Source organism: Zootoca vivipara, chromosome 2, assembly GCF_965207765.1.
Source record: "Zootoca vivipara chromosome 2, rZooViv2.hap1.1, whole genome shotgun sequence".
Lineage (NCBI taxonomy): Eukaryota > Metazoa > Chordata > Lepidosauria > Squamata > Lacertidae > Zootoca > Zootoca vivipara.
The window spans coordinates 38,424,203-38,452,157 of NC_142584.1; the positions used below are offsets into that span (position 1 = coordinate 38,424,203).

The window sequence follows — 27,955 nt, forward strand, 5'->3', positions numbered from 1 at the left end:
CATATCTTTAGGGGACAGGCAAAAAAAAACCTCTATAACCAAGCCTTTGACCTTAAACTCTCTGTGGCCTTTTAAAAGTTGATGGGATGTTTTTAATATATTTATTTTTTTTCTTGATTTTTTAAAATACTTTTGTTTATGCATTTTCCATTTTTCTTTTTACACATCATGCTTTCTCATCATACAATATTTCTATGCAGACTTCCCTCTTTCCTCTTAATTTTAATGCATCTAGGCAGGTGGAAGAGGGAGGAGGTGTTCTGCCTGTTTGTAAGTCACTTTGGGTTGCCCTGAGCAAGATAACATAAAGCAACCAACAAATTCAATAAACAACAACAACAACAATCCCTGTGGGTGCTCTTGTAATATAATTGCCTTTGAGATTCTTGAGGACAGTTTGGTATTTCTCCTTTTTGTACATCGTAATGGCAGATCCTCCTGACTATCTCTCTCAAGTAAATTACAGGCAAGGTGAAAAGTTTAATAAACCCAAAAGATCTGCATCTTCATTTCAGTATCTCATTCACTAGGAAGTCCACATGATTTCCATGCATCTCACAGCCTGGCATAGAAAGAGGTTCTCAAGGCGTCTTGGAGGTGCTGTGATTCAGACACTGAGTTGTGGTGACTCCTCCCCAAGTCCTAAATCGGGAAAGAGAAACCTTCGATTCACAAACGAGTTCCTCCACATTCACTCCTCGGGGAACCGCCCTCCTGCCTCCTTAAAGATCTGACGCAAGGCAAAGGCATGGATACAGAGCGAACCAGCCAGCAAACACCCATTGCTCTATAGCTAGGGCTTGTTCACCGTGAGCTTGGGAAGGTCAGAGGCAAAAACACCAAATGTTTGGAGAGGTAGCTCCTGGCTGGTTTTGAAGAAGGGAGGTATGGTGCTTGGGAGGAAAGTGGCAGGATGCTGGTGGGAAAACTCCAGGATCTACGGGAAAGATGGTGTGCTTCAAATGATCTCCATGGACGAGACACCTCTGCAGATCTTTTGACCTGTACGTATCTGTGTAGCATATCCATGTGGTTTTGTTTGTGCTTTTATGCATGTGGTTTTATTGTTGATTTTATACCGCTTGCCACCAAGACTTTTTTCTTACCATGTGTTGATGGCACAGAAATGTTTACAAACAAACAAAACGTTAATGAGGGGAAGGGTTGAATTTTTGTTTTTGTTTTGTGCTCAAAATGGCTTTGCTTCTGCTTCTAGGTGCATTGTGCCCTTATGTTCTTGGATTATTTAACCGCCTTGAATGTGGGATAGAATGGGTTGCAGCGTATTCACATCTAGCTTTCGCAATTTTAAAGTTTCCTTTCCCCAACCTAAATGGCAAGAATCTCTACAATCTCTCTTAAAAGTTAATTTCTAGTCCCCTTGCTTGTAGGAAAATGTTTGAAAGGCTGTTCAAAAAGTGCTTAAAAACCAACAACCAGCCCACTATTATTATTTTTATTATACTTTGGGGGCTTGTTCCTTGGTGTTTCCATACTAAGGTTATTAATTCTGCCCCCAGTCTAAATCTACATGGGCTAATCTATGTATCTGTAGAGGGACTGAAAGGGGCCATCTCCATGTGTATATACAACTCACACTTTCTTCTCCTTCTCACCTCATCTTCTTCTGGAGTTCTTAAAAGTATTTGTGTTCTGCTTTTCATCCAGCTGATGGCTGCATGTGAGCAAGTGGACAAGGATGGCTGTGACCAAAACCAGTAAGAAGATTCCTGCTGCTGCCCCTTCGACGGAGTGCCCTGTCTGTTATGAGCCATTTCAGTCTCCGAAAGTGTCGCGCCGGGTGCTGAGCTGTGGGCATGCTTTTTGCCACGACTGTCTGGTCAAGTGCCTTTTGGTGTCGCGGGATGAGGGCCGGCTACAGAACTGCCTCACCTGCCCCATCTGTCGCTTTGTGACCTTCCTCTGCAGGAAGAGAGCCTCCTTGAACCCTCCACCTTTGGAGCTGCCGCTCTCACCTTCTTTGCTGTCCTCGGGGCTGGCAAACACTTTAGTGGTGCCTGGCCATTTCCTGATGTCCTTGCGTGGCTACGACAGCCACCAGAATGTGTGTGGCTGCCCTAGCATGAACTCGATGGTGGACCCTGGTGGCTTGGAGCGTCAGTCTCACGTCTTCATTATCACTCAGTGTGGGATGCCGCTGATCGAAGAGAACATTGGTGTCACTGCTCCAAACCGCGATGTGGAAGCTGCGGGGTCAGTGGCGTCTCACAGGTCCCTAATAATGGGCTGCTTCCAATCACCCATAGTCTTGGCAATCATCTTGGTCTCCACTGTTGCTCTGTCGGGGGCTGTTCTCCCCTGGCTACTATTTCTGAAATAGAATGAATGGACACGATGAATGGACTTCCCTAGAGGCCTACTCTGCACCCCTCCCCTGCATCTCCTTTTGGGAACTACATTATGAAAAAAGTTATCCCTTTGGCACACCTGCAAAGAATTGCAAGATTCAGGTCGATGGGAGATCCACGAAGGAAACAGAACTACAGGAAATGGTATTTGTACAACCCCCCCTGTCATGCATGATGGTATTGCCAAAGTATGGTTCAGAGGAACAAGGAAGGTCACCTAGACTAGAGACGGGGTCTAAATATCCTGCTGAGGATAATTAGTGTGTTTATTTAATTGTTACATGCATATCCTGCCCTTCAAGGAGCACCTCCAAGGAGCTCAGAGTTGTATTAAAGTTTCCCTGTGAGGTCAGGGTAGATGGAGAGGTGACAACATTTCTCAAGACCAACCAATGAGCTTCACGGCAGAGCAGGGATCTGAGCTCACACCCAAACTCAACATTGTAGCTGCCTCTGGTGCCAGTATTGCATCCAAGGGGATATAAGCTGTGGTGTGCTTGTTTGGAAAGGCTCACTGAAGCGATCCAATGGCATTCCACCTCTTACTTCAACACTCATGGTAATTTAATGCGGCATAGCCTTTGTGATAAGCCAAGGGCGTCTTGGGTGGTTCCAGCATCATGGGAATCCTTGTTCCACCCAGGCAAATCCAAGCTGTTCTGTCAACATTGCTGCACGTTGCTACCGGTAACACAGACGGATTCTCATCCTGCACACCATATGCTCCTATTGCATTTAATTCCGGGCACACTACAGGTGAGACAGACCCTCCCAGCTGAGATGGAGTAGAATTCATTTAGGTCTCCTGCTCCAGTCATGAGCAATAGCTGCTCTTCATCTGTTATTGCTCTATTATTGCTGACCCCCCCCCCCCAATCATCTAGCATCAGTCTTCATGTTGTGAAGATTTCAATCACTTGATGGAATGTGTTGATTTTGGTTTCATTTTATTTTTGTACCTTCTGTCCGGTTTTCTACTTTTGATATTGTTGTCACACTGAGATTAATAAAAAGATTTCATTCCTACTCCTTAGCAAATGGACTTCCTTAGATTTCAAGGGTAGTTTTGTCAGATGGTCTTATTACCTCCCAGGCCTCCTCCTCCTCCTTCAAAATCTGCCCTTGCTTTTGCCTAGGCCTGGGCAGTTGTGCATCTAGCTGATGAGCACACAGGTCACAAGCACCCTCTTCCAGCAATTAGGATAACAAGCAATTTATCATCTGAATTGCTCAGCCTTAGGTAGGGCTGTGGATTTTCAGTGGTGGGTGGGACTAAGCAGAAAGAGTCCAAGGGTGAGTTCTCACAACGTCACCACTATATCAAGTGATGACTAGCAGGTACACAACAGCTATTGCAGGTCAAAACACCACAGGGGTGTGTGCAGTGGGGATTGTGTAATGGGAAGCGAAGTCATGCCACTCATGCATTTATTTAGTTGAACACGACCCAGAGCTTCAATGACACATGGCACCACTCAATACTTTTCAGTGGTGTCCTGTTCACACATTCGGCAGACTGTGACGGAAGAGTGGCTTATGTATGTTCAGACGTGGATCCACTGTGAGAATCATGGTTTCTAGGCAGGTATCCTGGAAGGTGCTTTCAAGGGCTCTAACATTGCCCAGGTTTACATTTCCCTTTTCTTTGCTATAAGGAGTGGCTTGATTTATGTGCTTTTAAAAAAAGTGTTGTGACCTACTTCTCGCTGGTGTGACATGGGGAATGTATCATTGTTATTTCCCATGGGCGGGTATTGTTTTTTGTTTTTTCCTTTTAAAGAAAACTAATTAGCAGCTCTATGTAGCTGCTTCAGATATGAAGTAGTGGCATTCTGGGTGTTGCCTCTCAAACCCTTTTACCAATGAATCTCTCTCTCTTACACTCACAGGCATATACTGTATACACACACGGGCTGCCATTAGTTCCACATGGAGAGAAAAAAGCCAGTACAGATGTTCTCTAAGGAGAAAGAGATAAGTGGAGAGAAACAACAGACAAAAAGTTGTGTGCAGTTACTAAGCCCTTCTGGCTTTTCCTGAAATTCCCAAGGGGCAGAATTAGGCTGCTGTCAAACGGTGAGCATAATTTGTAGTCCAACCAAGTGGGCTTGTCTGAGACTTCCTGGTAGCTTAAAAAAAAGAGAGTAAATATTCATACTAAATTCACCTACAACTCAAGAATTGGATCAAAGAGTGACTCATGGCTACATCCGTGTCACGGTGTGGAACACTAATTTGGAGTGTGTAATCCTGTCTCCCAAAGTGTGCCAACACTAATTTGGAGCGTGGCATCCTCTCTCCCAAAGTGTGCCAACCAATGTTTTGTTTTGAGCAACAACCTCAGCAGCACAAGGGACAAACCAAAGTGAAGTAGGGCAAAGCTAAATGGGGCAAGGCAAGAAGGCCACCATGGACACCTCCATTTGGGATTCAAGCTGGAGACTCCATAAGAGCAGAGCTCCAGTGATATTCTAGGGCAGGCATAGGCAAACTCAGCCCTCCAGCATAGCTGCCAAGTTTTCTCTTTTCTCGCGAGGAAGCCTATTCAGCATAAGGGAAAATCCCTTTAAAAAAGGGATAACTTGGCAGCTATGCCCTCCAGATGTTCTGGGACTACAACTCCCATCATCCCTGACCACTGGTCCTGTTAGTTGGGATGATGGGAGGTGTAGTCCCGATACATCTGGAGGGCCGAGTTTGCCTATGCCTGTTCTAGGGGCACTCATCCTGAGCCTTAAACAGGAGCTGCAGCTCTATCTGTTTAGCTAGTACCACATTCTGTGAGCAAAGCCTCTTCATTAAAGGGGCCTGCTTTAGTAGTCATTGACCCTGATGGAAAGTGGGAGCCATGAAGGTGTCTGAGCTGGAGTCCTCAGTGTCAGAGGAGGGCCCCCTGGTGTCCTCAACCCGGAAAGGTACTGACATAAGAGACTTCTCTTCTGCAAGTACTGTGGACTTCTGGAGGCTGTCCTTAGGGGAAATTTCCTCTCCCACTTCAAATCCACAGCCTCCCGCTCAAATAGGAGGAGCCCCAACCCTGGTTCATCACATTAGATGCCCCTGGGAAGCCCACAAGTGCAACAGCCCTTTCCCACTCAGGTTCCACAGCACCTATGTGATATGTGAAGTATTTCCTTTTGGCTTCTAAGTTTCAGCTTCACTGGATGGCCCCAAGTTCAAGTATTATGAGAGGGATTTTAAACAACAACAAAAACATTATCTACTTTCTCCACACCATGCACTGTCAAACTTCTGTAAAATTGCACATAGTATGGAGGAAGTGGATAGAGAAAGTAGGTACGTGTGAGAGAAGGACTATGAACCTGTCCTGGCTCTGCCTGTATCCAGTCTGATGAATGGAACTATTTCTGGTAATGAAACTAGTGAGGAAGACTAGAGCCAACTAGGTAGCAGAGGCCTTTTCCCACCTGGCCTGGGAGGGCAGGAGTTGGATTGACTCCAACTACAAAAACCGAGGCTGCTGAACCGACTTGTGGCATGTGGTATTGTTTAGGTGAGGTTGTTTCCTGTAATTGATATTAATTTCTTGTATCTTTATTTTAGATATTCTTATGATTTATGTTGAAATGGTTCAATGTGTACTTTTTGATGTTTTTATTTATTGTTCATAACTACTTTTGTTAAGTTTGTAATTATGTATTTTTTTACATGGTTGTAAGCCACCTTGAGAATGGTTTTAAGGCGGCATACAAATAAAATGACTAATTGATTGGTCAACACTAAACATACTATTGCTAGAAATGGGGGTGGCTTCTGGGGGTTCCCAAAACAGCATTGGCAGTGCAACTCCCCAGTCTTGAGTGCCTGCTCTTTGTCACTTGCTTTGGATATCAGCACATTCAAGCCAGCTTTTCCAATGTTGCAAAAGAGCAGACCATCTCAGAATGTGCAAAGCTGGCCATAGGAAAGACTTCTAGATGTTAACCAGTCTTAGAAAGCACCAGCTGCTAGGCTTAGATGAGCCAGTGGGACAGCAGGGGTGTCTATACCTCACCTCCCTGCAAAGTCAAGCTTGGCAGGAGAAACTTCCTTTTTCCTATTGCACTGAGGCTGGAGGATGCACCAAACTCCCACACAACTGCAGTTCTAGAACATCAGAAAGTGTCCTAAACTGAGCTAGATCATTGGTTCATCTAGTTGAGTACTGTTGACATTGACAGGTGCTCTGGCCCTGAGCTCTGGCCCTCCCTCCAGGTTTTCAATGTGTTGTTTCTAGAAGACCAACAATGGGAGTACCTATCATGTTCCAGTGGTCCTCCAAGATTGAATGTGACTTGATACAAAAAGCACAAGCAAAACTGTCTGATTTCATGGCTTTTAAATTACAATTCATTAGCTTCTTCTTCTTCTTCTTCTTCTTCTTCTTCTTCTTCTTCTTCTTCTTCTTCTTCTTCTTCTTCTTCTTCTTCTTCTTCTTCTTCTTGGACACACATCCCCCCCTTTTCAATAAAGGCAGAGGTCAAATTCATTTCCAGTCTGTCCTCAAGTCTTTCCTGCAGGGAAGTTCACGGTGTCACGCACTGACAATGTTTCGCTTAGATTCAGCCTTGTTTGTTTGAGCAGGTGCCTCTCAAGCAAATCGTACAGCCCCATTGCCTCCATTCGGTCCAGACGCTTTTGTGTTCTGTGGGTAGGGTAGAGAGGAAATGGAAGCAGATGAAAGAAGCCTTTTAGGGGTGGGGGACACAGTTCAGTAGAGCTGGATGAACTCTATAGTTCTGGCATTGCAGTGTGGGAGGTATGCAGCAGAAAAGAAAATTTAAACAAAAGATTAAAGCAAATGTTTGACAGGACAGGGAAGGGAGACAGCCTTCCTCCTTTTTTAAAGTTTTGGATGAGCTCTTTATCCTGGTATGCAGATACTATGAACATGTGTGTTCATATGTGTGTACAGCACATTTTGAAACATGTTCTTTCTCTCAGAGGATTCTGGGTACTGTAGTTTATCCCTCACAGAGGTACAATTTCCAGCAACCCTTAACGAACTACAGTGCCCAGAAATCTTTGATGGGGACATGTGCTTTAAAGGTATAGTGCATTCACAGTCCTTACTTAAATGTCTTTAAAAAGTTGACAGAAAAGTGAGTGCCTAGGTTGTTGCAGTTGTGTCTCTTAACACTTACCGGTGCTGGCCAACAGATGTTTCTGATGCTCATGTATTTCCCCTGCCAATGGGAAACGCTTGCTGGGGAAGAAATTCAGTTCCCCAGTAACAAAACAGCGAGCTGGGAAATGCAAAATGTCAAAGAAGTGCAAAAGTTCTGAATCACATGCAACAGACAAGGTTCAACTGTGCATTTATAATGCAATAAGTTGATCACCCATGAAGTCAGAAGGCGGCGGCAGTACATGCAGAAGGGCAGAACAGTGAGAGACTGGTTTTGCTTTCATGCCCTGCCTGTCAGAGTCCTAGAAGCACCTGACTGGACTTCTGAGGCCTTTCGGGTGATCTAGCAGGACCCTTCTTGGGAATTTATGAGAAGAGGAACAGTAAACAGCTAGCCAATCTGGGAGCTTCAGCCCTTTTCATTCACCCACCCACCTACCCAGCGCCCACTTAGAGACATCTTGCTTGCTTTGCAAGTGTTTCGGTGTGAAACAGTTGGGAAGGGAGTGGTTCAGGACTTCGGTTATCACAGCTCCAACCCAAGGGGAAGGTTGAAAAGTACACCGTTATCTCAGAAACAAGATACACCAAGGTGCAGGATGGCAACCTTCCTTTGCTCGGCAAATCATATGACTTGATTGCAACATGGCAGGGAGCCAATGCTAAATCAACTCCTAGGATTGCACGGCATGGATATAACACCCTATCAGCCATCTTCCAGCTGCTGTTATCTGTCTTGTCTCCAGACTACGTGCAGGCCAAAGTCTTGGATCTGATATTCAGATTCTGCAATGCTGGAGTAGCTTTGAGCATGTCCTTTCCAGTCTAAAATATTCCTCCCTCTGATGGATGCATTCTATTTGCTGCATTCATTCTCTGCTTAATCCGCCCAGCCTAACTCAGTCAGCTGTTTTTGCAATACGTGGCTGCAAATACTCCTGGAAGCCACAAGGAGGTGCCAGTGTATTGTCATGACGGCTCCACTGATCCTCCTAAAAGCTTTTAAAAAAAAGAATAGGTACCGGTACTAAGCTGCAAATATTGACCCACAGGCTGATAAATGTAGATCACACAGATCTCACTTATTTTGGAAAACCATTTTCTTTTGGAGGATAATAGTTTTCTCTCCCACATATACAAGCATACAGTACTTAGATGCTACTGACCCTGAGCTGCCTGAGTCTTAATGGCAGCTGCTACAGATGTGAGTGAGTCTCTCAGTTAGGTCAGTTATCAGTCAGGTGGCGCTGTGGGTTAAACCACTGAGCCTAGGGCTTGCTGATCAGAAGGTCAGCGGTTTGAATCCTGTGACGGGGTGAGCTCCCGTTGCTCGGTCCCAGCTCCTGCCAACCTAGCAGTTTGAAAGCACGTCAAAGTGCAAGTAGATAAATAGGAACCGCTATAGCGGGAAAGTAAACGGTGTTTCCATGTGCTGCTCTGGTTTCCCAGAAGCGGCTTTGTCATGCTGGCCATATGACCTGGAAGCAATACGCCGGCTCCCTCGGCCAATAATGCGAGATGAGCATGCAACCCCAGAGTCGGTCACGACTGGACCTAATGGTCAGGGGTCCCTTTACCTTTACCTCTTACAGATGTGAGTGAGTCTCTCAGTTAGCTGCTGTAGGTGCTAATAAGACTAAGAGATGCAAGGCTGCAAAAGCAAAGGTTCCATTGGGCAAGCCAGTGGCAACACAATCTGAGATGGCATTGCAAGCTAAGTCTCTTTTTTTATACTTAAAGTTAAAGGTAAAGGGACCTGTTAAGTAAATGTGCAGTGTTGGTTTAATAATGGAGGGAACTTTGAGAAAACACCCCATTCAGGCTGCACACTGGACTAATGCTCATGTGCGTGTTTGTGCATATGACTGGTACAGGGCCGGATTTAGGTTTGATGAGGCTGTAAGCTACTGGACGTAATGGCGACCTTTATATGTTCAGCTGTCCTTTGTCAACAACAAATTGTCACTGTTTTTTTTGTGTGTGTGTGTGTTGAATATATGTTATATGGTAATTTATGGACCAGTCCATGCAGAATGTAGGCACACTATATACAGAAGTGAGCAAACCAGTGATATTTTAGGGAGCAGGCTAGCAGGTGGGGCCCATTACTTACATTATAGGAGCCTACACAACACAAAACACTGTTGCTTTATTTGTTGTTGTTTTTTATCTTATATTTTGGAAATGTGCATCCAGGTTTTTTTTCTTTAATTTTTTTGGAGGCCCCAAGAGAGTGGGGCCCTAAACTTGTTTAGCTTATACGTAAATATAGCACTGGACTGGTAGCATCAAAGCTCAAGCCCCAATAGCTGATCATTAATCCCAGGAAATGACTTGGGCCTATTCACAGTATTTAACTCAATTGATGAAATGTTTGCTTATGCACCAAGGAAAGGAAGGTCATTAACATTCTGGTAATTGCCTCTCCTAGTCAGGCTGATTGGGTTATCTGCCATCTGCCATAATGGGCTGTGGAACTGATGTTCTTTGCTGGCATACTGTACTCCCTCCAACCAGAACACTGCTGCCCACTCAGACATGGCATGCATTTGTCAAAAGTGGCTTAAAGATGGGCAGTAGTCAGAAAATGAACAGAATCCTAGTGCCCACCTCAATACAAAAAGGAGAAGGTAGCAGATCCACACAGCATCATTCAGAGACAGAAAGCAGCACCGCTGAATGCTGACTTAGGGAACCTTATTCAACTTCTCGTAGATTGTATCTACCTGGAAAAACTAGGGATCGAACCTGATACTTTCTACATGCAGAGCAGCTGCTCTACGCACTGAGCTACAGCCCTTCTTGCCAACCTGCTATATTATATGCTATAGTGTTTTCCTGTTAGGTATTCAGTATAAGACAATAAGCTATTTTTAATATGTGTGTATTCAAACACCAGGGACCCAGGTGGCGCTGTGGTTAAACCACAGAGTCTAGGGCTTGCTGATCAGAAGGTCGGCGGTTCGAATCCCTGCAACAGGGTGAGCTCCCGTTGCTCAGTCCCAGCTCCTGCCCACCTAGCAGTTCGAAAGGACATCAAAGTGCAAGTAGATAAATAGGTACCGCTCTGGCGGGAAGGTAAACGGCGTTTCCGTGCGCTGCTCTGGTTTGCCAGAAGCAGCTTTGTCATGCTGGCCACATGACCCGGAAGCTGTCTGCGGACAAACGTCGGCTCCCTCGGCCTATAGAGCGAGATGAGCGCCGCAACCCCAGAGTCGGACACGACTGGACCTGATGGTCAGGGGCCCCTTTACCTTATTCAAACACATCCACATGTGCAAATGAGCAGCAGGCTTGGATTTGTGCAGGTCAGCAAGAAATATAGAACTACACCCATGTACAGTACGTCAATCAGTTGGCCATTCCTTAATAGAGAATGTGTGGGAACATCTCAAAGCACACTTACTTCCAAAAGGTCCCTGCCCCCTAATTGTTCACAGGGAGTCCAAGGGAAAAGGGCTCATCAGTCATCATAATGATCCACCTATCGCGATTCCCACCTAAAGATGAGTTAGTCTAGGTAGTTTAGGTGGAACTACCAAAACTGTGTAGAACCTTAATTCATGTATGCGACTACAGCGGCAAGAATGTTATTTGCCAAAAAATGGAAAGAAGAAGAAGTCCCAGCAAAGGAAGAATGGATACAAAAACTTATGGGATACTCAGAAATGGCGAAACTTACCGGAAGAATAAGAAATCAAGATAACAGACTTTTTTATATAAAAGAATGGAAATGGTTTATTGAATATTTACAGATATCTGTAAACAGATAAAAACATTGGCAGGATTATTGTAATAACCTGCAGTTTCACAAAAGTATATATTTAAAGAAGATGAATAAATGAGCAAATTAATTAAGGTATACAGAAGATATTAAAAATAAATTTAAGGAACCGCAGATAGATGGGGAAGGAAGTCAAGTTTTGAAATGTCAAAATGATTGTAAAATCAGTGAAATGTATAAATCTGAAAAGTATAAATAATTTTTTTTTAAAAAAAGGCAAATTAGCCAAAAGGACCACAGGGCAAACCAGGACCAAGCAGCAAGTCAGAACGAGAGGTTGAGCCAGGAACAAAGCTCAACAGAAATGCACCAGAGCTCAGGAAGACCTTGTTCATAACGTAAAGCTCAACCCAGCACAGAGAGTATTCTTTCCCGCCCTAAGGGACCCAATAGCCAAACTGGATGGGCAGAGTCAATCCCCAGCTTGGAGGAACATCCCTGAGAAGCTGCCACCTGAACTTCAACGGTTCGCCACACAGTGGAGCTGTACACATACCCAGCAGCACCTGGCAGCTCTTTTTGGCAATTCCTGTTGGCACAGGAAAAACTCCACAGTCTGTGAAAAGCCAGGTGGAAAAGCTTTGCTATAAGCAGCACCTGCAGCAGGGAGGAGAAGGAGTGACATTGATGACTGAGAAATGAGTATGTATGAGAGATACAGGAAGGGAGGGGAGGGACAGGAAATAGATGCACAGGGAGTATGCTTTGGGAAAGAGAGCTGAAGAACACAGGAAGAGCCCTGCTGGATCAGGTCACAGGCCTGTGTAGTTCAGAATTGTACCCCCCCCCCAGTTGCCAGCCTCTTGAACCTGAGCACAATAGCTTTCTCCTGCCGTTGGTCTCCAGCTTCAGATATTGATACTCAAAAGCAGGCTGTTGTTGTAAACACTGTCTCTCATCCTGGAGCAGTGGCGTACCATGGATGCAAAATTTCAACACCTGGTGCTGCCTCAATATTGCTGTGCACTTCCGTTGCTGGGCTCTATTGAAAACAGCTTCTCCATGTGAGCCAGGAAGTGACCTCTCCAGACAATGGAATGGCTCTTCTTTTCTTATCTCTGCAGCTGCAATCTTTTGGGTGATGCGGACACTGTTAGGCGGTTGAATCTGCATGAATACTCCATCTGTTTCCCTCCCCCACCTCTCTGCATGGCCCTGGACACTGGCAACCCCTGCTATGCCACTGTCCTGGAGCCAATGTATAGCCATCATGACCTTTAGCCTCCAAGAATCAGTCTAATTTTGAAGCAGCCGAAGTTGACATTGGTCACCACACCCTCTGGCTGTGAATTGCATAGTTTTAGCTATGTGCTGTGTAAAGACTCGTTGCGTCCTGAATCTTCCACCTTTCAACTTCACTGAGCAATCTGCAGGTTCTACTATTACAGGAAGGGGAGAAAAACTTCTCTCTGCCCATTTTCTTATAAACTTCTATTATTTCTTCTCCCCTCCCTCACCTTTCTTCCTTCCTTCCTTCCATGGCCCATTGATTCAGCAGCTACTTTGGGGTGGAGAGGTGGGGTAGAGTTGTATGGGAAGAAATCTGCAAGGCCAAAACACCAGCTGAAGCATGTAGGGCTTGCATGCTTGTGTGAACAGGCACCAGACCCACAGAGAAATGCATTGCTAATGGCTTGGTACTTGGGGCTCATAATGGAAGGAGTCGACTGTTGAGAAGAAGGCACTGCTTTGCAGCCTGCCAATGGCAGGTCTGGGAATTGCATGGAGCCTGGAAGTGCTTCCTTGCTCACTCAATGGCAGGAGATGCGCTGGAGAGACCCATTAGGCAACACTTGGCTTGCTTGGCTTTACAGCTCAGCTGCTGAATAATTGAGCAGGAGCTCAGCAGGCCCACTAGGCCAGCAGCTCAGCAGCTGAATCGCAATAAAGGCAAATAATTCATCATTTGGCTTAATGAGATACTTCCCAAAGAGCCTCATAGACATCACATGGCTATGCTCTACTAACACAGCCGGAGGCAGCATGCCTTTGAATACCAGTTGCCAGGAAACAAAAGTTAGTTGTTTTGCTCACATCCTGCTTGCAGGTTTCCATACCCTCCAACATTTCTCCGATGAAAATAGGAACGCCCCATTCCATAATGATAATTATACTATTTATACCCCACACATCTTATTGGGTTGCCCCAGCACTCTGGGCAGCATCCAACGTATAATAAATAAATAAATAAATAAATAAATAAATAAATAAATAAATAAATAATAAATTATTATTATTATTATTTATACCCCACCCATCTGGCTGGGTTCCCCCAACCACTCTGGGCGGCTTCCAACGAAACATTAAAACACAGAAATCCATCAAACATTAAAAGTTTCCCTAAACATGTTAATAAAGCATTATAATAATGTTAATAAAACATTAACATTAAAAAACCCTTCCCTATAAAGGATTGCCTTCAGATGGCTTGGGGGGCTAGATAACTCCACACCCTCCAACATTTCTCCAATGAAAATGTTAGGGACACACACCTAAGGAAAAGCGGGACATTCCAGGATCAAATCAGAAACCGGGATGGCTTCTCTAAATCAGGGACGCCCCTGGAAGATAGGGTCACTTGGAGGGTCTGGGTTTCCCACAGGTGTCTGGTTGGCCACGGTGAGAACAGGGGGCTGGGCTATATGGGGCTTTTCTAATGTTCTTAGCCTGGGCCTTGTTCACAAGCTCTTGCCTGAAGCAGTTCTACACTCTTTCCCCCAAGTTTCTGCCAGAGAGAGACAGATCAGGATCTGAATCACTTGGGTGTCATTCTACTGCCATCACAGAGACACGTCCTCACTTATTGCCCTGGCATGACATAGATGATGTCTATGGCACAGACACAAGACTGCAGTCCATTGTCCCTGTGAAATCAATGAGAGACTCACTTGGGGTGTGTCACAGACTTGCAGGTCCTGTCCTAAGCAAAAATGTGGGTGTCACATTTTTGCTATCCTGCCGGGCTTTCTTTCTTTCTTTCTTTCTTTCTTTCTTTCTTTCTTTCTTTCTTTCTTTCTTTCTTTCTTTCTTTCTTTCTTTCTTTCTTTCTTTCTTTCTTTCTTTCTTTCTTTCTGGTATGTATACTGAGCTCTTAACACTCCCACATCCACTCCCTGCTACAAGGTAGGCTGGCAGCTACCATCATATCTGCTGAGCTTCTCTGCTGTCCAGGGATGAGTCTTGCATATTCTTTGCAAACGAAGAGCAATTAGCAGCTGGCATTATCGCCTAAGCACCCATTTGGCTCCCTGCCAGGTTGAGGGCTGCTGTTGTTGCTGCTTCTGGTACTTCCTGGGGGCTCTGCCTGGTGATTAAAGATGCATGACCACCGCAAAAGAGCAGTGATTACCGATGGTGGGCCAACCCTGCTAACTACAATGAGAGTATACGGTGGGGGTGCTCAGTTGCACTGGTGTCATTTAGTCACAGGCACTGAGCTAATGAAGCTGTGGTGCTGAGCTGTGGGAAAGAGTCTGTAAAGGAAAGGGACCAGTTAGCACAGCGAGTTTCTCCTCCTACTGCTGTACAGTTGCTGTTTTGGATGGGGCCACCTTCACAGATCCTGCCGCTGCTCAGTTTCTAGCAGAGATCTACATGAAGATTGCCACAAATTCTAATGTGTTTTTGTTTTTTTAGTACCAGGCAGCACATTACATGTAAATGTGGACATACATTCTAAGTGCAATAGAAGCTACTCTTCCCGAAAATGTAGCAATTCTGTGTTCAAATCATTCTTACCATGTTTTATTCCTGCATTGCAGGGGGTTGAACTAGATGACCCTTGGGGTCCTTTCCAACTATAAAAAAAAGAAAAGAAAGAAAAGGTAAAGGACCCCTGGATGGTTAAGTCCAATCAAAGGTGTTGTGGCGTTGATCACGCTTTCAGGCCAAGGGAGCCAGCGTTTGTCCACAGAGAGCTTTCCAGGTCACGTGGCCAGCATGACTAAACCACTTCTGGTGCACGGAGGACTGTGACAGAAACCAGAGTGCATGGAAACACCACTGCGGTACCTATTTATCTACTTGCACTGGCATGCTTTCGAACTGCTAGGTTGGCAGGAGCTGGGACAGAGCAATGGGAGCTCAGCTCATCACAGGGATTCAAACCACCAACCTTCCGATCGGCAAGCCCAAGAGGCTCAGTGGTTTAGACCACAGCGCCACCTGTGTCTACAGTTCTATGATTCTAGAGAACATGGGCATCTGGTTTCCATGCTGCTCCTGTGTGCAGGTTTTGTGCAGCAGGCACACCACATCATTCTTGTCTACATGCCATCCCGTATTATTTCCCCCATTTAATCCGTATTATTTCCCCCATTTAATCCAGATATATGGAAAACCCATTAAGTTTAACCTACCAACAACACACAGAGGAAAAAGTAAATAGAAATTAAGTCTGTGTTGGGGAGAGGGGGAATCTGGGGTGCAACTCTGATGGGGATGATGTTGTGTGGATGCAGGAGCTGCACCAACAAAGCACAATGTGGAAGAGCCCCATGTCTGTCTTCACTTTGGATCACTGTGCACATGACATGCCACCAAACCTTCATGCAGAAGTAGATGAGGCTTAATGGGAAGAGAGGGTGGATTCAAAGTCTACCAATCTTGAATTGTTGACCAGGTTTCCTGCTTCGTAATCTCTAAGCTTTCATTTGTTATGATCCCAACAGATAGTGAATTACAGCCATAAAATGCTCTGAGCCTTCCAGAGGCCAACCAGAAAGGCCAACCAGAAACATCATCACCAGACACTGGAGAGACCTGTCAGGAGTAAACATGGACCAATGGTACCAAACAGTATGAGAAGCAGCCTTACTAGAAAAGTTAACCAATAAGCTGAAAATGGCAAGGGGACAAACAGAAAAAGACGCCTTCACCCCGGTATGGCTCCCCTTCATCACACATACAGCCCAACAAGACAATGACAAAAATCTACCAACAGCATACAAATCAATACAGTGGTACCTCGGTTTACAAACACAATTGGTTCCGGAAGTCTGTACTTAACCTGAAGCGAACTTTCCCATTGAAAGTTCCAGACGGGTCTGCGGAGTACTTAAACTGAAAATACTCAAACCGAGGCGTACTTACACTGAGGTATGACTGTATCGCTAACCTGATCCAAAACACACACACACCCCACTCACACATGAAAACAAAGACCACCACAGCTAACCGCAAATGAACAACCACACCCTAGGCCAACCCCAACCTCTTTCACGGAAGGAACACAAGCAAACAAGAGAACCTACACAAGCAATGCTGACATGAAACTCTACAAATATTAAGTAAAATAGAAGCATCGACACCCAACCTCCCCCCATCCACCTCTCTTCCCCTCTTCTTCCCAATGTCTCAACAAATGAAACTGATTCGTAAAAATGATAAATGGAAGAAATACGCGAGACAGACATTGCACTTACTTTTGTAAATCAAGAAACCTTTAATAAAAATACTTTTTTAAAAAAAGAAGAAGAAGTGGGGCTCCTCAACGAGACAAGAAACAATGTCTTGTGAAAAATCGCACATTAAAAATGTATAAAGGTGCAAAGGGGGAAACTACAACATAGACAGTTTTTTAAAAAAAATATATATTTGGGCTCACTGTACATTTCCCTCATCCATGTACAATCATGTTCTTATCACACACTGTTGCAAAGTAGAGCATGAAAGCAGGACATGGGCATTTAGGAAAGGAAAATATATCTCTGACCATCTGAATTTTTTTAAAAAGATTTTCAAAAACCAATCAAAACGTTTGTGTGTTCTGTTGGGCGAAGTGGAATGTGATCTTTTTAATCTTTCGATCTAACCCTTATCTGCATACCCAATAAAATAACCCTGGATCGAACTTTGTACTGATACACACCTTTTATTATTGTTGCAAGCTATGCAGCTAGATTGTTTTTTTGTTTTTTTTACAAGGAAATGAATCTTTAAAAGTTATGTATTCAGTAACTATTTTCTCCAGTTGTCAATAAGAACTGCAACTTTGCTCTCAGGTTTCAAATTCAAAACATTCAGATACATTTTTATTTTTATTTTTTTGCTAGTTGTTGCTGAAGACAGAAAACATTTTAGAACTTCAGGGGAACTTCTGATCCAGCAGCAATTGTGAGATAGTTACTAAATATTATGGTGTTTTAAGGGGAAATCTTTTTGAAATAAGAAGCTGGCAACTTGAAATGCAGTGTGCTTGACTCTTTGCACACACGTGTGTACACACACACACACACACACACACACTGCATCTCACTTTCAAAACCGCAACTCCTCCTTCATGCCAAGTCGTAAATAAGTAAACAGAGAAGGGCCGGTGCTTATATACCTCTCTAGCTCATGATTCGTGCCTGGTAATTCCAGATGTATGGGAAATGTCTCAGCGGTAAAGGAAATGCACACACTCAGAGGCTCTGTACACTTAATTATTACTACTCATGATCCAGGACTGAGGGTGTGTATTAAGGGGGACAGTCTTAGCAAGTCCAGGCTCCAAATTAAACCTTAGCCATGAGTATTTATTTCCCAGATGCCAAAGCTTACTCTAAACTCAGCAAGACACCCTGAGCAACAGATGGACAAATAGGCAGATAGGACTTGTTGAAAGGGATTTCTGCATAGTCATACTGTGCATTTTCCTCCTCACACAGCAAGCGTGGCACATAGGGAGGCTACTCACAGTGGCACAGTGAGGTTGAGAGCACTATGCTTATCAAATCAAGCACCAGGTAGCTATTTACATGTCAGGGTGCCGCACCACCTACCTGAGACCGGCTCGGGCTAGTTTTGATTCCATCAGATCAGTTTAAAAGAAAGGAGGGAAAGGTTTGTGGTATTTGGAGGAGAGGCGTTCAGTGGGAATTGTTTATATACATTTAATCAAATTACCATATATCCATTCAACCTTCCCATCCCACCCTGTCTGCCATAGGCCAGAAATTTACAAAGCATTAGTGTCCTGATGGGCTCAGTCTCATCAGAAATATTTCATAGCTCCACAGAGCAAGGAGCTTTGATGCCCTTTCTAATGGAAGCTGTGTGACATTTAAGGCACATGGGACTATCTGTGTATACCATTAGGCCGCTCTCTCCCTACACTTGTTCCTTCCCCATGCAGTCACCGATCTGAAAAGGGAGTTAATCAAATGTTGGTACGTGCCCCTAGTCCAGTGATGGCGAACCTATGACACGCGTGTCAGACGTGACATGCAGAGCCCTCACTGCTGGCACGTGCCCCATTGGCCCATACACACAGTTGTTGTTGCCCCCCCCATTTGTTCTCCCGCTCCTCCTTCCGCTATGGCTTGTCTCCACTGTTATAACCCATTGTCTCCACTGTTAAAACCCTGATCCTTTTGTTGTTGTTGTTGTTGCTGGTAGCCAGAGATTGGTTTTTTAAACCCTTTTTGTGCTGTTTTTTTCTGGCGCTTTGGCAGACAATGATTGGGTGTAACAGCGTTCGTTTTTTAACCTGTTCTGTGCTGGTTTTTTTGGTGCTTTGGCAGACTATATCTGTGCTGCGTGTTAGTTCCAGCTAAGGTATTATTCGTCATTTATTTCTGTTCTCTTTACCCCCCCCCCAAAAGCGCAGCAGCTTTAGGGCACCCCCCCAAAAAAAGCAAAGCAACTTTTGCACACCCCCCCCAAAAAACTCCAAAACTTTGGTCAGCAGCTCCCCCCAAAAAGCTCAACAACTCTGGGCACTTTGTGATAAATAAGGGTTTTTTGGTTTGGTTTGGTTAAATAATTAGTTTTTGATTTATTAAATACAGTTATATATTACAATTATACATTTTTGTTATTTAAACTATAAATATCGCGAAATTATGGTTTTTTTTCTTGAAGTGACACACCACCCGAGTTATGCAAACTCAAAAGGTTGCCCATCACTGCCCTAGTCCTTACATCTATAGGATGACATCTATGGATGTTAAGCACATTCTACATGTAAGGAATGACCCTAGTCTAGAGACAGTGATGCTTAAGTCCCATGTATTTCAATGAAGTTAAGTGCCACCAACTGTCTTTGAATCAGGCCCCTTCTCTATACGTTGCTGTAACTGAGTCTCTGGTAATATGTGAAGAGTTGAAATGCTCAGTATAAATGCTGGTTATTGATACTACCATGTAGTATAACTGGAAAATCTATCCCACTTCCCCAATTTTTATGGGGAGCAAATGGGCCATAAAACGGGCTTGCTTAAGGCCTCAGTATTGCTGCCTGCCCTGTATTTATATTTTATTATTATTTATATCCTGTGGGTAAAGACTGGAATGCTAGTTTCAGTTTGGGACAGGGTTCTTGTGCATCTAGAAGGGGGAATTTTCATAGCTGCCAAGTTTTCCCTTTTCTCGCGAGGAAGCCTATTCAGCATAAGGGAAAATCCCTTAAAAAAGGGATAACTTGGCAGCTATGGGAATTTTGGCAGAGCCATATCTCATTTTATAGGATTACTATTCCAAGGGCTGCTTTACACTGAAATAATTCCTACAAAGACATCACTAGTGTGCAGGAAAGTGGCACATTCGGTGCATATATGCTAACATGCAGGCACATTTGTCCATTTTGTCACCTCTGTACATAGCTGTGTCCGCAGTGGCTTTGGACATTATTGGATTTTTCTTGTACACAGAAATGTACCTTACTTTTCAGGAATCTCCAGTCTTAGGCATGCCTCAGGAGCTTGCACCTATATCTTTAAAAAGGAATTAAAACAGCTGCTGACCCAAGACAGGAAAACCCCTTCACGATATTGTAGGGTCTCATCTGCTCTGCAGTTCTAGCTTCAAGACTTCATTCCCTTCCCATACAAAGCTAATATTTACTTTTCAGAAATGGTCAAAACCGAAAGCACCTATTTTGCAAGGCCATAAAGAGGTACAACAACTGGCTTGGGCCCAGCACAGGTGTGTGTGTTTGCACTGGACGTGGTACACTAGACATTTGTTTGAGCATGGCAGCTGGATAGATTGCCAGAAAATGCGCCCACAAAGCCTATTAATCTCCATGCGCTTGCTTAGGTCTTGGAGCACTGAGGCCTACTCATCCCACCCCCCAAAATGGTTTCCTTTTCTACTACCAGATACACCTGCTTTTGTACGTGTGTTGTTCCTTTTTCCATGATAAAGGAATACCTTTCAGCTTTCAAAATCTCTAGGCAAAACCAAACCTGGCATCAACACGTAGAACCCTGGGCTACAGCTTGAAAACATTTTGTCAGGAGTATGGGCAGGAGTCAGGCTCTGGGGCCTGTAGTGCTTTGCAGGACTGGGGCCTGTCTCAGCTTGTGCAGGAGAAGCAAGGCGTGGCCACTCAGGTGAAGACCTCAGCTTGTGCTGGAGAGGCAAGGAGTGGTCACTCAGGTGAGGCCACTTGATACCTCACTGCACCTGGTGGCAGGAGCTGGGAGGGATAAAAGCTCAGCATTTCCCTTCAGCTCTTTGCCACAGCAACACTATCCCTGCCTGGTTGCCTCTGGCCTCTTGCTCCTTGGACCCTTGCCTTGCCGACGCCTTGATCCTCGACCCTTGGATCTTCGCCTTGCTCCTCGACCCTTGGACGTTTGCCTTGCCGACGCCTTGCTCCTTGACTCCCAGACCTTCGCCTCTGCCTTGTTCCTTGACCCTGCGACTGCCTGCTGCTGGACCCTCAGCCCTGCACCTGCTCCTGCTTCTACACCACCATCTTGCCTCTGGTCCTGACGTCCTTAGCCAAGGCTTCAACCGCCCGCCGACCAAACCGTGACACATTTTTCCTGGTGTTCTGAGCAGTACTGAGCAGCTGGCTCCAGGAGCCACAATGCCTCTAATTTCCCACAATCCCTCTAACATAGTATTACTCCTGAGGCATTGGGCAGATTTAAAATTCCAACTACCCAGGCCTGTACAGAGCACTGCTGTCACTCTGGCTCAGTCACTGCTGCCACATACACCCACTAATTCCCACTGTTGGAAGGGACTCCACAGGAGGGCACATCACTGTAGGCCTTCTACAAAACTCCCATTGGGACTACATTGGATCCTCACCAATGCATTGCAAGCCCTTTAGGTCTTTCTAACTAAGACAATTTCACCTGTCATATGTCCCACACCAAACTTGGGAAGTAAGAACGAGCTAACCTTCTATCTCAATGAAAGCAAGCATTTTTGAGGACAGCTGAGATCTTAACTAAACCCAGAATCTGCACTGTTGCCTCATCCTCTGTTTAGCCAAGATGTTAGCTTCTCCCCACTTTCTGGAGAGGGTTTTGCTTACCTGGAACTTCTCTTACACAAGCCCAAGGGGAGAAGAAAATGGGAATTGATTCACACCAGGATTGCCCCCTCCAAGCTCCAGGTGGATTCTGTCTTAATTTCCCTTTCCCTTCTCCATTAGTTGAGCAAAACTGCCTTTCAGAACTATCTTCCTTTATTTCACCTCAATGAAAAATGATTGTAATGTTGACTGAATGGACAACCAACATATTTTTAAATAAAGGCTGTTTCTCCAAAGGTAAAAATAAAATTAAAAATTGAGAAGCTATTTGTGCTGAGCTGCATCCGACTAGTGTAGAAACCGCTGGGTTCCCGCTCAGGCTGGTGGGGTTTTATTTGAAGGCACACTGTTACCAGTTAAGATGACCAGGCAGGTGGTAGGGACAAGGAATGCTGTGGGGCAGGTTGTGCAGCCAGCCAGCTAGAGACATCAATGTGCAAGATGCTGTAGTGCCCTGTTTTGCTTCATTCTCTTCTAAATGTCTGCAGGGCAGGAAGCCAAACAAGGAAGAGCAGTCCTGGCCAAAGGTGATAACCCCCAATCTGAGAGGAAATCAGCCAAACAAAAAAGAAAGGGCGTGGCAGGATTACTGGCAACGTTGGGGGAAACAGGGTATCCATCTCCTAGCAGCCTTCAGTTTCATAAGATGCCACCCTCTGCACGCACCTGAACAAAGCACACCATGAAATGACATGGGCTTGCTTGGCACGATCTCCTCCCAGCCTACAGCGCTCTAGCATCATGAAATGTTGCACTGCACAGCTTCCTGGAATTGCAGGCATCTACAAAGCTACTATTGATGTGCAAAATGATTAAGCTCTATATAAACTGTTTCCCCAGTTTCAACTGTATAGATTCATGCAAATACAGCACCAATAATATCCGCACGCACATACAGCTCCCCTTGCGGTTCTAGTCAACTTTTAAAATCAAAGTCCATACGTTATTCAAGGACACAGCGTGGCTTGGTGATTGCAGTGGGTAAAACCAGGGCGCCGAATAGCTGTGCAAAGCAAAGGCTTAGAGCGAGATGTTGGTGTAATGTTCAGACTGCATGCGTTCAACCCAATAAGCTGCGGAGCTTCAGACAAGGAGTCTCTGAATGCACAGGACTCGACATAGCCTAGTTTTCCTGGAGGAATCCTGTGAATTCCAAATGTAGGCTGGCATGAGTGTCCATATTCGCTGCATCTTCCCTTCATTCTCATGGGATAATCCATGGTACATCATCAGCTTTTAAGTGCACTGAACAAAAACACAAAAGAAGAAAAGTTGCATTCAATCCACCGCTGAATGAAAGTGGTATCTGGGCATGTTCCAACTCATTCCTCTTTCAGCCCTTCCTTGCTCAGGGAAAAGGCTAATGAAGCTGAACCTGCATCTTTCTGCATATTGTCACATCTGCACAGGAGATAGATGTTTTATATAAACAATGGATTTTAAAGAAATCCTGTAATTAATGGGCTTTGGGGGAAAGAGTTCAATTACTAATCAGGATGCTTCGGCTTTACCACCAACCCCCACAATTGAAATTTAAAACCATGTGCGTTCCAACCAAAGACATGTTTATGAAACTGTTTTGCAAAGATAAGCCGGCATGTTATAGGTAAAGAGACCCCTGACCATTAGATCCAGTCATGACCAACTCTGGCGTTGCGGTGCTCATCTCATGTTATTGACCGAGGGAGCCGGCATACAGCTTCCAGGTCATGTGGCCAGCATGACTAAGCCGCTTCTGGCAAACCAGAGCAGCACATGGAAACACCGTTTACCTTCCCGCCGGAGCGGTACCTATTTATCTGCTTGCACTTTGATGTGCTTTCGAACTGCTAGGTTGGCAGGAGCAGGGACTGAACAACGGGAGCTCACCCTGTTGCGGGGATTCGAACCGCCGACCTTCTGATCAGCAAGCCCTAGGCGCTGTGGTTTAACCCACAACGCCACAGGCATGTTATAGCAAAGGCAAATGGATCAGTTCACAAGGGCTTTTACTGTACCAGCCAGTGTAGTTTGAGAAGCATTCTGGCCTCATGCATTATCAGTTTCATGTTGTTATGTATGCCTGGAAGTTCTCCATCCTCGGAGTGATTGGAGCTGAAGCCCTATAATATTCATCTGGGAGTCTGAATTGAATAGGACCTACTTCTAATAGGATTGCGCTCTGGGATATGCATTAAACACATTCCATATTCTGGAGGATCAGAGTGAGTTTTGTGCCACCTGCCATGGCTACGCCATCTTATAATGCCTAATAAAGAATAATTACAAGCCACGTATCTGGCAGCTGCCCCATCAAGGAAGCTTGTGGCTCTGGAAACTTTATGGTCCACAGTTAATGATTAAACACAGCAGGCCATAGTGCCAGGCTGGTCACTTTATAACTTGCCCGGTTACTTCTCCCTGTTGTAGAGAGACAGATGTTCACTTGCTCTTCCTGCTAGTCTGGGCACGATGCCAGGGAAATGCCAGGAATAATGGCATACGCAGAGAACTCTCTCCTAGCAGACATCCGTATATTTGTTGTTGGCGATACGGCATTGCAGTCAATGTGAGACAGGGAGCAGAAACTAGAAAATGAAAGAATTGGAGGACTTAGAATGCAAGGAATAATCTGAACTGCGAGGACATGAGGAGCTGTGGTCAGGATTCAGGATTTGTCAAAACAAATGTACAGCTGCTGGGGAACAAGGCAAAGCTGGTAGGGGTCACTTCTAGTGGCTACTACTACTTGACCATCCAGGAATAAGTCTTGATCAAGGAGCATTCCTGAGCTGTGAACCTGATTTTAATTTAGGGAGAATGCAATCTACTTCAAAGCAGATTATGCAGTTTGTCCTGTGGCACCAAAAACCCCGAATGTGCCCCACTTCTATTAGCATCTAATAAAATGCATGCTATTGTTAAAGCAGTAATGAGATGCCAGAAATATTCCCTGTATGTTTTGTTTTCCTGAATAATAACAATAACAATAACAATAACAATAATAATAATTTATTATTTATACCCCACCCATCTGGCTGGGCTTCCCCACCAACTCTGGGCGGCTTCCAACAAAATATTAAAATACAGTAATCCATCAAACATTAAAAGCTTCCCTAAACAGGGCTGCCTTGAGGTGTCTTCTAAAAGACTGGTAGTTGTTGTTCTCTTTGACATCTGGTGGGAGGGTGTTCCAAAGGCTACTACCGAGAAGGCCCTCTGCCTGGTTCCCTGTAACTTGGCTTCTTGCACTGGTAGGTAGCCGTGTTGGTCTGGGTCGAAGTAAAATAAAAAAATTCCTTCAGTAGCACCTTAAAGACCAACTAAGTTTTTTATTTTGGTATGAGCTTTTGTGTGCATGCACACTTCTTCAGATACAAGAAGTATCTGAAGAAGTGTGCATGCACACGAAAGCTCATACCAAAATAAAAACTTAGTTGGTCTCTAAGGTGCTACTGAAGGAATTTTTTTTTAAAAAAATTTGGCTTCTTGCAGTGAGGGAACCGCCAGAAGGCCCTTGGCGCTGGATCTCAATGTCTAGGTAGAATGATGGGGGTGGAGACGCTCCTTCAGAACTGGACCGAGGCCATTTAGGGCTTTAAAGGTCAGCACCAACACTTTGAACTGTGCTCGGAAACGTACTGGGAGCCAATGTAGATCTTTCAAGACCAGAGTTATGTGGTCTCGGCGGCTGCTCCCAGTTACCAGTCTAGCTGCCGCATTCTGGATTAGTTGTAGTTTCCAGTTCACCTTCAAAGGTAGCCTTGCAGTAGTCCAAGCGAGAGATAACCAGAGCATGCACCACTCTGGCAAGGCAGCCCGCGGGCAGATAGGGTCTCAGCCTGAATACCAGATGAAGCTGGTAAATAGCTGGCCTGGACAAAATGACTCCCAGGCTACACACCTGGTCCTTCAGGGGCACAGTTACCCCATTCAGGACCAGGGAGTCCTCCACACCCACCCGTCTCCTGTCCCCCCAAGACAGTACTTCTGTCTTATCAAGACATTTCAAGACATGTCAAGAGACATAGCCATACCTGTCAAGTTCCTCTCTGAAAAATAAGGGACCGGACCAAAATTAGCATACCGTAAGTAGCGCGGCGGCCATTTTGGAACTGGGCGGAGCATGCTCAGAAGTGACTTTTGATGCTGCTGTGCCCAGTTCCAAAATGGCTGCCGCACCAGAAGTCGCACTGCAGCCATTTTGGAACTGGGCAGAGCAGCATCAAGTCGTTTCTGAGCATGCTCTGCCCAGTTCCAAAATGGCCACCGCGCCAGAATAAACCGGGGAAAAAACAAAATAATCCGTTTTTTCGGCTGGGGACAGCTGGAAAAATGGGGGTTTCCCGGGGAAAACGGGAGACTTGGCAGCTATGAGTGACGCGGAGCTTTGGTTTGGGGATTTGGTTTCGCTACAGCAGACATCAGAATTCTCTGACTAGAATGCAACAAAAAATAAATAAATGTTGTTTCATCTCTGCGGGAAGCTTGACACAACAACTGAATTATCTAGTAGGCTTTTTAGGCAGCTGACTGCCTCTTCTGCGTTTGAGACTGTAGTCCTGCTCTAAGACACATATTTCATTTTTGCCCTTTTGTATGCAAACGTGGATATATTTGAAATAAAGCTTTTCAGACACCAGACAAGCGTCCAAGGTTGTGTGTGTGTGTGTGTGTGTTTAAATTCTGCTAACAAGATAGGCAAGCATAATGAGCAACACCCCCCCCCAAAAAAGATAGCCAAAACACAGGAACTGGACACCATGCTGAGAACAGATGTGAAACAGTAAAAAATGGAAACAGACACAACTGATCACATTCCCACCACCACCATCACACCGGCCGTTATTATCTGCCCTTTCTCTAATCTTCAAAGTAACATGCAGGCCACTATATTCTATAATGTGCAGTACAATCCTGTGCAGGACCAAGTCCTCCTCCTAATTTCAATGGCAAGTGGGTACAGGATTGCAGCCTTAATGTGGCAATTATCAGAAGCTGGCTTCTATGACACCGGCGATATTAACAATCACAACAAGGACTTGCTTATCTGTGACAACTTTTAAGAAGAGGTAGTTTGAGTTCAGTAACTCAAGTCACAATGGGGTGTGTGCAGATGGACCCTGATGTACCATTCATTCTCTGGAATTCTGTGATCTCTCACACACACTAACCCTTAACCACCATTCCCTTGAAGTACCATCATTCTCTGGAATTCTATGACCTCACACACGCCTCATCACCCTTTCCCATTCATAATTCTGCTAATGTGATGTAACATGTTTTTAAATCACTCGGCTCAAATGTATTTCTCTCAAAGCACAAATGTTGGAAAACTCAGATTATTTATCTGCCTAAAACAGGAGGGAAAAACAGTCTTGGTACATACCTTGCTGTGGGGATGGGTGGGCACTGACTCTTGTCATTTCCTTCTACTCTCCAGGGAAAATTTCAGGTGCCTCCAGGAGGTGAAACGTTCTTCGCTGTAGTTTGACGGTGCCACCTGCACAATCCTCTGGTTGTAGATCGACTCAAACAGCTAGTTCTTTAAGGGAGACTTCAATGTTGAGCGAATACCAAAATGTCCAGAATAGGAGACTAAATGCCAACAGCAGGGCTCCCGAGTAAACAAAGAAATCCCAAGAGCTCAAAAGGCCAAAAATCCCTAGAAGCAGGAGGACCAATCCAGCCAAATCACAGACGAGAGCCAAAACTAATATGAAATAACACCGGCCCACGTATAGGGCAAGGATCGTGGCCAAAGTCTTCTTCATGGGGGGCTATCAGCCAAGAGGCAGACTGAGCTTTGGAAGCCTGTCTTATTGTCATGCTACCTGCCCAAACATCCAGGCTGCCTTGCCATCAGAAGGAAGTAGGTATAAATGTCAGAGCACACCTCTGAGGACACTAAGCAGGTAGACCAGGTAAGCCTTTAACTCCTTCCTGCCCTGTCACTGTCACTCTAGCAGTCAGGTAGCTGTGTTGGTCTGCCGTCGAAACAAAATTAAAAACAAAATAGAAAAATTCCTTCCAGCAGCACCTTGGAGACCAACTAAGTTTGCCATTGGTATGAGCTTTCGTGTGCATGCACACTTCTTCAGATACACCCTAGTAGTGACACACCTTTGCCTGCAAGGTGCCGCACTGCATGGATCTCTCCACCTGAGCTTTGGTCCTCTTGGGGAACTTTTCTTTTTGTACTCGGAAAAACTAGTACTGTAACGGCTTACTTAGCCCATGTCTATTATTTTTTATAGCTTCTACAGCACTTCGAAATCAAGCCTTCTTAGACCGAGGGGGTTGTTCTGTTAAACCAGGAAAACTATCACTAAACATTATTTTAAAAGTGTCAATAAGATCATTCAGCGTAAAGTTGTGTGTTTTTAGATAGCCACGGTAAGTGTCCTTTTAATGCCGAGCTGAGGCACAGGCATGACATA

The 27,955-nt window shown here is 44.9% G+C and overlaps 1 protein-coding gene and 1 long non-coding RNA gene across 3 annotated transcripts; one reads left to right on the top strand and one right to left on the bottom strand.

Annotated features, from left to right (window-relative positions):
• The first annotated feature begins 756 nt into the window (after positions 1 to 756).
• RNF222 (ring finger protein 222) lies at positions 757 to 6,107 on the top strand. Of its 2 annotated transcripts, XR_004691925.3 has the most exons (3): positions 757 to 1,004; positions 1,669 to 2,513; positions 4,259 to 6,107. XR_004691925.3 is itself a non-coding variant. In XM_035104714.3 (2 exons), the coding sequence occupies exon 2, from the start codon at positions 1,700 to 1,702 to the stop codon at positions 2,339 to 2,341; it is 642 nt and encodes a 213-aa protein (XP_034960605.2). In that variant the 5' UTR covers positions 757 to 1,004; positions 1,669 to 1,699; the 3' UTR covers positions 2,342 to 3,395. The 2 variants fall into 2 exon arrangements, 1 of the variants encoding a protein (XP_034960605.2); XM_035104714.3 differs by lacking the exon at positions 4,259 to 6,107 and having other exon boundaries at positions 1,669 to 3,395.
• A 776-nt stretch (positions 6,108 to 6,883) lies between these two features.
• On the bottom strand, positions 6,884 to 22,333 carry LOC132591742 (uncharacterized). Its single transcript, XR_009557175.2, has 3 exons — positions 22,203 to 22,333; positions 15,020 to 15,078; positions 6,884 to 7,014 (listed from the first exon to the last, which is right to left on the bottom strand). It is a non-coding gene; the product is annotated as an uncharacterized LOC132591742 (long non-coding RNA).
• Positions 22,334 to 27,955: the final 5,622 nt, after the last annotated feature.

Excerpts from the sequence above, each read along its gene's own strand:
- RNF222 (XM_035104714.3), top strand. The coding sequence starts at position 1,700 with ATGGCTGTGACCAAAACCAGTAAGAAGATTCCTGCTGCTGCCCCTTCG.